Here is a 9,678-nt window from a genome sequence, read left to right on the forward strand (position 1 = left end):
AGTAAGTGGTGCCATAGTAATTTTTTTTTACATTGAATTTATAGTCGGGATCAAGCAAAAGTGGTATACTACCGAGAGTGGCATAGTAGCGAGATTTGACTGTATAACAGACATATAAGGTAATGTATGTCAACATGTACGTATAAAAGTCTAGTCACTGCTTAAATTCTGGTCGACAAGTTGCATATAAGGTAGCCACTGTTTTACAATTTTTTCTTCTTTCATTTCCAGGCGTGCATTAAAAATTTGAAATTTATATCTATGCTGCAGTATTCGAATGAATGGTTGCAACTGGGGTGTATTTTTTTTTAATTTGCAGGAGTATATATAGATATGATTTAGCAAGCAGTATGATTAAATCCAGTGCAGCATCTGTCTTAAAGTTATTACTAAATCCAAATAAAACAAGGTGTTCACTTAATTAAAATCATTCTTGTAATAATCCCATAGTTGTTTGACACATAATTTTGAAAGTTTTGCCAGAAATCTTGAACACATTTACATTTCCCAAAAATGTTTTGAATGTTTTCTTTTTCACATCTACAACAGTCACAAAAATCATCCATTTCTAGACTCATATTAAATAAAGTTATTTTTGTCCCCAGTATTCTATGCAAGACTGATTTGGAGCCATTTTAATTTAATATCTTTAACATTGGCTACTTTTCTGAAGATAATGTGCCAATCGACATTTCTATTTAGTCTTTTATCTTATTTTGGACAGCAGTTAGGTACATGTATATTAGTTACCATTTTGTCATAATACAGTCTTGGACCTTTCTATATAGATTGAATTACACTAAGTGTTTTATTTCTGTTATAGGCAAGCGATTTTGAGTCAGTTACATTCTCTCTGTTTGGATGCATCTATTCTTTTATGGCATCTATGCAACTATTCAGAGAGACAAAATTAATGTTTACATCATATATCCTTTTAACATCTTGACATGATAGAAAATGTCCTCTTTCATCCAGCAAGTGTTTAATTAAATCCTTTGTCTACCCAACTTCTATTCAGAAATGGTTTATTCCCAGTCTTATTTTTGTTGTTACAAGAGAGAGGCTCTTATATAATCTCTTCAATGTGTTTACACACAACACTTTCTCCAAATGTCTTGTAGGCATTTAAAACATCTGTCCAGATAATTTTTACATTTACAAAAGAGCCAAATGGCTCAGCCAAGTTTGTCTAGGTAATTTAGCATTTTATGTGATGACATAATAATCTTTTTCCAACTATGATTGGTTTTCTTTATTTTCTGCAACCATGATACTTTTAAGGCATTCATATAGGTTCTAACATCAGGCATGCCAATCCCTCATTATACACTTTTTTAATAGATACTTTTCTGTTAATTTTATCATTTTTTCCATACTACACAAACTGAAATATAGATTTCTGAATGTTGTTAGCAATATGATCTGGAGCAAAAGCCACAAGTGTGTTAACTTTGACAAGATTAAGGACTTAAGTATTGCTACTCTTCCTAATGGAGCTGTCTTTTCAGCCAAACCTTGTACAGTGTTCTAATTTGGGCTAGCTTGCTATTATAATTTAATTTTATACATGCTTTTAGATTATTAGTAAATACCAAGAAGTTTGAATTTTTCTGGGTCCCACTGCATTTGTAAGTGGGGTAAGTACTTAGTTGATGAATTTGCTTTGCTTACCATCCACATTACAATTGATTTTTCAGTGTTCAGAAGTAAACCAGATATTTTTTGAAACAATTTTTATGCATTCATTGATTCTTGAAAAGACTGTCTATCACCCTCTAAAGTCAATTCTGTGTCGTCTGCTTATTGCACAATTTTACTTTCGGTATTTTGGATTTTTATACCTTTTATGCATGCATTTTTTTCTAATCATAATAGTGAAACTTTCTACACATAAAATGAATGAATAAGGCGAAACTGTGTCCCCCTGCCTGCATCCTCTTCTAACATAGAACCATTCAGACAATGTTTCACAACTGACACACTAGACTTGACATTTGTGTAAAAAGGGATGATCCATTTACAAAACTCTGCACTGAAACCAAAAAAATGCAAAACTTCCAGCATGGAGCTCTAGTTGATACTATGGAAGGCTTTTTCAAAATCAAGACATACCAACAAACCAGATTCTTTATTTATATTCAAATGTTCAATCAAATCGTATATCAGCCTAACATTATCCTCTAAGTATCTCCTATGGATAAAACCAGATTGGTATTCGTGAATTAGAGGTGATAAAACATTTTTCGTTCTGTTTTCAATTCACGTTGAGCCAGTCTTATAAACTACATTTAGTAAAGTGATTGGTCTCCAGCTCTAGGTTTATCTACTTTGGGAATACATGATTACACCTTTTTGTGTAGAAGATAATTCACCTTTACTAAAGCCTTCATTAAGAGATCTAACAATGAAAGGACCAAATTGTTTCCAAATGACTTTAAAAAGTTCCACAGTAAATCCATCACTCCCTGAATTTTTCCCATTACACATTTTTAACAGCCTGGCTTGCTTCTTCTAAAGTGATATCTTCTTGAATATTGATGAAGTTACCACATACACTGTAAATATAGTTGATTGTCTTATTTTTCATGTCCTTGGATTAAAAAATAAAATTTCTAATTACGCAAGTACTTTCTTTTATTTTCTCATTAACATGAGAGACATGGCAAAGCTTCACTAACATAACTAGCATAAAAATAAATAATAAAAATATGAGAAACATGAATATCCAAGTGTTAGTGCAAGCGAGCGATCGAGCGTGCGTCTGTGTGTGTGTGTGTGACAGAGAGAGAGAGAGCCCATGTGTGCGTATGTGAATCAGTGAGAGTAAGTCAACAAATAGGAATACTCTACATCTTGCTTGATGTCACATGACATTTAAATTTAGGAGACTAAAAAAAAAAAATCAAAGCTTCTCCATTTTCCCCTCGTCGAGAAACAATCTTATTCCTGTCTCGGGTAAGATAAACAATAGGTCAGTGAACGTGCAAATCTCTCTCTCAATACCACAAACACGCACACAGACTCACAGGCACACTCACACACAGGCACACACACTATACACACTAAGCGACTGCTGAATGCTAGACTCAAGGTCCATCCCGTGAGCTCGGTTACACATGCAGAAGACCTTTGATACATTCAATGGTTGTAACGCAGGCAGGACTATTTTGTCCTGATTACCTAAAATCGTGCGCCCATCGTTTCTATGTTCATCCGTTGGGTATCCAGTTATATATATTCATGCCGTGCACGTGCGATACAGTATTCAGGACAGGTGGGCGGCTTAACACGTTCATAAATACTCAAATGAAATCAAGAATGAAGTGGACAATGAATATCAGTCCAGACAATGCACTTGCAATATCTCAAACGTGTCTCTAGGGCAGTAACCTAAAAAGATAAAATGTTAAAATGTTACTCCGCAGAATATTTTTTTACATAAAACCGAAAAACATGTTAAAGTATTGGGGCTAGTCTTGCGTGACAATGACCATGCTTGTGATCACAGTGGACGTACTTTTAAAATTGCTCCACTAGAAATATGCGAGAACCTCCAGCGGAAACGACCCGCAAACGTTGAGTTTCAGACAGATAAGGGTGATAACTATTTCTTCTGAGTCCAGCAGAACAAGATGGTAACAATGACAGATTGTTACAACACTTTCTGCACTAGATGACCTTAGTTGTCCGATTCATTATCATTACTACACAGGCAACTGTTAATGTTCCCTCGCAGAGTCCTCCCTCCATCGCCATCGTCAGACATCGATGCTGTCAGTCACCTCGCTGTAGATGCTCCACACCTGACTGTCTCGTGCAGTTCCCACCTCCCCCCTCAGATCCGCGGAAACAAAGCTTAAACGGTCATCGACACGATCGTCACTGACATCGCGAGAGTCCTCAAGACGACCGTCCCTCCACGTCTCACCAGGTTTCCGAGGAATGTTTTCGTAGATGGCCTGTTCACTAACTTCCACTGCTTCCCCAGCCTCTGGTGAGTCGTGGCCGCTACCGTTGTCGCAGTTACCTCCAGCAGGTACAACACCAGCGAGCTGACTGTCATCGCCGCTGTGCACGAGAGAAGAGGGAGAGGAGGTGACGGGGTCAGAGGTGGCGGGGTCAGAGGGCGACAACAGGTTGATTGTTTCCGCGTGCTGTGCGTCTCCATCATCGTCACTGTCGGGTCGCCGACAAAGCGCGCGTCTGACACGATGTAGCAAGTACAGAGGCTTCTCAGAGCTGTCACGTGTCGTGGACGCACCCGGGGTGGAAGCCTTGACCGCGGCACCTAAAGTGCGAAATAACACTCGCCTGAAAGGTGAAACAAAGTATGAATCAGTGTTTCAAAGTAGCGTGCAGAAGTTCACACGTGTGTCTATGTGCGTATTTCTGTGTGTGTGTAAGCACGGGTGTGTTTGTATGTTTGTGTAGGTGGGTGGGTGAGTGAGTGCACTCAGGCGTGTAATTATGTATGCGAGTATATTTGACCTGTGTCAGCATGTGTCGGTATGTTTGACTCCAGATGTCAGATAGCAAGAGTCAGGGAGGCAGCCAAAGGCGTAGTTTAAGGCTGGGAAATAAAATAGCAAAGACAAACACAGAGACACAGAAAGACAGACACGGACAGACTAGAGCCAAACATAGTATTGTAGGCTTATCATTAGACAAGAAAGATAATCATTATAATTCCACTTATTAAGTTATCCTACCTTTTGTTTGGTTACAGTTCTAGCTATGGAGGAATAAAATAGACATAAATTTTGGCTTTGGATTAGCGATGTATTTTGTAATGAATTTCGCTTAAATTTTATTATCAGGAAGAAAAGAAAGGACTTGCCTTAGAAGGAAGAACATTGCAGCCGCGACCACTGGCACAAGAAACAGCAAGAGTAAACAGAGTAGTGGCTGAGAGCTGGAGCCACCAGACGGCACTGCATCTGATGTTTCTGATGTAAGGACAAGAAACAAGTTTTTAACACACACACACGTATGTTTATATAAAGTAAGAAGGAGATGGAATAAATAAAAACGAACTAAAAAATAGAAACACAAAATTGATAGATGAAAGACTGATTGAACACTACTCTCATAGATATAAAGGTGCATAGACAGGCAGATCTTTCAAAACTTTAAAAAAGAGCAGAGAGATACACTTTACCACTGTCCACATCTGTGCTGTTAATTTTGTTTGTTTGTTTGTTTGGCTGGGGTGTGTGTTGGTTGGTTGTTTTGTGGAATAGTTTTCTTCTAACGGGTTTTATGATAAAGGTTTTGTCACCATCAGTGTTTTCCTAAAGTTCCATGCCTACCATTCTCGTGGCTGGTAACAACAACACAGTCGGCGTTGTAGCTGCTGCTGTTGTGAAACCCGAAACATCGGTACACTCCACTTGTTTCTGGTGCAACTAAAACCCTGAACCGCCAGACATCGCCACTGTCTGTGTCCTCCGGAAACATGGGGATGATGACCTTTGTGTACCCGCCATCTACCTTACAGGGCGAGCAGGAAATGACGAGAATCTGTTCTGTTTCTGTCAACAATAGGTGTCAACATTGAAATCATAGTGTTGATAAATTATCAAATATCTAACTTTCAGTTAATCCCAAATAAAGTGGTCTGTGGTTTTTTAATGTTGGTGTTATGTAGAGATCAGAGTGAACTTAAAGGTGTGATTATAGAAAAGCTTACAAACAACAAACTGTAATAACATATCGAAACTTACATCCTTTAACCTGGGACTTTATGACAGTATAAAAGAAACATATAAGGTGTAAATATGAACGGATAAGATGAGGCATCAAGTACATATCAAACAGTCATCACGAAAACAAACTCATTGCACTGGAGGTTCATTATTCAGAAGCTAGAGCACATTCAACCACGAGCTATCAGGGTCAGGGGTCTGTGTATAGATATGACCAACATCTACAAGTTCTTACCATTTTGTGGTGACTTCCGGCGATGCTCCACTGTAAAGGAAGTCACGTGGATCTTAAAGCTGCACTGCAAGACCATGTCCTCACTAGTCGTGACTCCGGCTCCTACTGTGCATTGAGCCTCTATAAACAGTAATGATAATAATTAGCTTATACTGCTCACAAACTACAACAAAGCAGAGAAGGGAGGAAAACATGGTAAGGAAAGGAGACAACCAGCTATTGGAGATAATTACAATTTTAAGATGTAAGAAGGAATGATGATGATGATTTTAAGATTTTTAATAAAAAAAAATAAAGAAAATTAAATGTGTGTATCTTTTTTCTTCAGTTCAGTTTCGACTCTTGTAGCCTACCAGTCCATTAATAATGTGCTGATAACAGACTACAGTGGAAGGGGTCATCGTCTCAAAACGGTGGAAGGAAATAACTCTAGGGACGACTCCCTCCCAGTTCGCTATTTGAACTGCCGCCTTTAAATACTAGTATTAATTAATTACTGAGCATCCAACTTTCAGTTAAAGGGTTCAAAACTCTCCTATGAGCCACGTGAGCAATCCTAACCCCAGGTAACAGGCGGTATGAGGGTAGAAATGTTCATTACTGACACCAGTCCCTCCACTGCATGGTTTCCACGCCGAGCACAGAAACTACAGAAATGTATCCACAGTCAAGAGAACCAATATCTTTGCTTAGTATTTCTGCTATAAATTTTCTCAGCTTTCTGTGTAAACGCTAGGTCTGATAAACACCGACCACACGAGAGTCCCTGTAAGAGTGCAATGTCCCAAATTTATGGCGACGGCGACCCACCGACACACACACACCAGGATGTACAGGTGTGCTGGCCTGATCCTGGCTACACAGCGTACAGGTGGTTACTAAAATAAAATAAAAAAATCATCACAACTTTCGAAAGCTGAATCGTGTGAAGGTGGGTGACTCATGAGAGTTGTATAACCTGTTTTCGAGTCGTTGTTAGGTGTTCGCACATTGCACTCATGGAGGGAAAATGGGTCAGGAAGGGTCAGGGGTTACATCAGCAGTTCAGCCATGCTTGGGAATAAGTGAGCAAACCAGCAAATAAAATAGAAATACTCTTTCAAACGTAGTTACTGCCTGTCTCAAATCGAAACTGCGCACAAAACACTCGATCAGGATCCTGGCTTTTGCTACTCAAACTCACAGGATCCAGAAGCAAGTACGCATGACAGTTAAATGCTAAAATAAAAGTAATCGCCATGTTGCTCCAACTCTTACCTTGTGCCGAGGTGGTAGGCGAGAATAACCTCAGGAGGCACGATAAACAAATGGTAATGCGAATCCACGCGGCTACATCCATGCCCGGCGACATCACGTTGATAAGACGTAGAAGTGCTGCGCGAGCACACCGTGCACCTTTGTCGGGACAGGAAGTTGTTATTTGGATTACCGTCCCTTTCCCAGCAGTGACGTGCGCACGAACGCATGCAACACAGACCCACACCGGCACACGCACTTGTAAGGTTGAACAAAATGAAGCAAAAGAAGTGTTTGCAGACAACTTTGGGCAAAGTCACCCTGACCTGCCCTCGTCGACTCCGCGAAGCCTGGAGGAAGACAGAGCGTGCGTAGCGACAACCAACCGGCAGATCAGTCACCTGGGCAGCAGACAGTGTGCTTAGCGGGACACAATACACCTGATCACTCACCTGGGCAGCAGCTTCCTCGAGTGTCTGCCTGCCTCACACAGGCGGGGACCTTGTCAAGCGTGACGACAGTTATTCCGGTGTGCGTGCGTGTGTGTGTGACTCGGTGATAGCAAGCTGCGCGGCTGACGATGTATTTACATTTGTTTTGTTTTTTTTGGTGGTGGGAGGGAGATGGCTGGAGACCGGCCAGAACAATTGCTCTATGTTATTAAGACCATGAATTTCAAGAAAATTACGGAGACTAAGGTTAAATATTCGGCTATACAGGCAAAGGGTTAAATTAGCCATACGGTGGTAAAAGTGGTTCACCGTGTCTAGGGCTCAGCATCCTAAATTCAACACTCTTTTTTCCGCCATTTTTACTTCAAATCAGGTACCTATTCCTGCAAAACAGCTGGTGGGGGGGGGGGGGGGGAGAGTTTTCGGAACAGGCCTCGAACCTAGAGATTCTGCTTTCTAGTCGATCGAGCTGACCAATCAGACTACGTTACCTTTGATTGCTGCGGAGTAACGTAGATAAAAAAAAAAAAAAATGTACAGTATATACTTTACAAAGGTATGAAGGTATGGTGGATCAGATTTCACCAAAGTCGTGAAGCTGTTTAACGTAGCTCGGATTATTTTCTCGTTAGGTAGAGAGGGTGACTAACTTTCCGCAAGCTGACTTCTTAACAAATCATTTATCACCCACTATCGCAGGTCCTGTATAGCCCCTTACGCATGTAAGGGGATATAAAGGTATGATTATTAGAGTGAACATGGAGTATCTTTGTCTTTTTTGTTTTATTTTGTTTTATTTCTCAATGTGAACATAGGGCATTACTGTCTTCTGTTTTATTTTATTTTATCTCTTAGCGTGAACAAGGCGTATCTTTGTCTTTTGTTTTATTTCTTTTAGGATAAAGCTTATTTGTTTGCTTGTTTTTTTTATTGTTATGGTTTTGAAAGTTCCTGAAATCATAAACTGTGGGTAATTTCCCAGTGTCGTCTGTTTCTATCCTTCTTGTCCACCTGTTACTGAGCGTTTTATGCTTTATTTATTCTTCCGCGTGTGTTCGTGTTAGAGAAGTAGTTTCTCAAGGGTGTGGCTAAGATTTTTAAATCAATTTAATTTACAAAGATTTGAAACACACACACACACACACGCACGCACGCACACACACACACACACACACACACACACACACACACACACACACACACACACACACACACAGAGTTATTGAAAACATTTAGACGGAACAGAAAAAGCAGACGGAAGAGTTCAAATACACGAACTTGTGTCCTCTGACCCACTTCTGCTTTCTTGTCACATCGCAGTTCCAAAAGAGATTTGACTGCTTTGTAAATAAAGTTTAGCTAAAGTGCCCAAGGAAAAAAATTCTCGTCTTTGAATGGAGAGCGTTAACTGTGACTGGGTGAAAAGCAAACACGCGCATGAAACCTCAGCTAAGCAGAAAATTCTCTCACTCCCAAGTTCGCATGCACTAACACACCCATACACAAACACACACACACACGCAGACTCATCCAAAAGCAAAACCACGAAAGTGATTGTGTTTTAACAAAAACCATTGTGTTCATTGTTCCTTCTCGCATGTAGAGGTTTCTAAGGTGTTAAACTTTCAGTTAACTTCCGCTTGTCCAGGGTCTAGACAAGACAGAGAACGATCCCGAACAAGCATTTTTGCTTTCATTATTGTTCTGTCAACTTGACAGTAAAGAAGTATGTGAAAGCATCTTGGGATAATGTGTTTTATATGTTTTTGATAAGCTAAATCATCAAGGAAAGCTAGGACTGGACACAGGAGCCATCTGTACCGGAAGGGACCCTCGTTACCTTGGTAGCAACACTACCACCCCACCACATATAGTTGCTAGGGCACACAATCATGGCTAGCTAAGAAACTTCCATACTATGCTTTATCACCGTTGCAAAAAAAATAATAAATAAATAAATAAAAACAACAATCACACCCAACCATAAAAAAAACAAAAAACAAACAAACAAAAAACAAACAAACAAACAAAAAACAAAAAAGGCTACAGC

At 39.8% G+C, this 9,678-nt stretch overlaps 1 protein-coding gene across 1 annotated transcript; it reads right to left on the minus strand.

The window, feature by feature from the left end:
* Window positions 1-2,113: 2,113 nt before the first annotated feature.
* On the minus strand, window positions 2,114-7,970 carry LOC112572632. Its single transcript, XM_025252395.1, has 5 exons — window positions 7,198-7,970; window positions 5,941-6,060; window positions 5,310-5,531; window positions 4,838-4,946; window positions 2,114-4,311 (listed from the first exon to the last, which is right to left on the minus strand). Exons 1-5 carry the CDS (start codon window positions 7,289-7,291, stop codon window positions 3,759-3,761), a joined length of 1,098 nt encoding a protein of 365 aa, XP_025108180.1. The 5' UTR covers window positions 7,292-7,970; the 3' UTR covers window positions 2,114-3,758.
* Between the last annotated feature and the right edge of the window lie 1,708 nt (window positions 7,971-9,678).

This window comes from Pomacea canaliculata, linkage group LG9 (genome assembly GCF_003073045.1).
Source record: "Pomacea canaliculata isolate SZHN2017 linkage group LG9, ASM307304v1, whole genome shotgun sequence".
In the NCBI taxonomy this organism is placed as follows: Eukaryota; Metazoa; Mollusca; class Gastropoda; order Architaenioglossa; family Ampullariidae; genus Pomacea; species Pomacea canaliculata.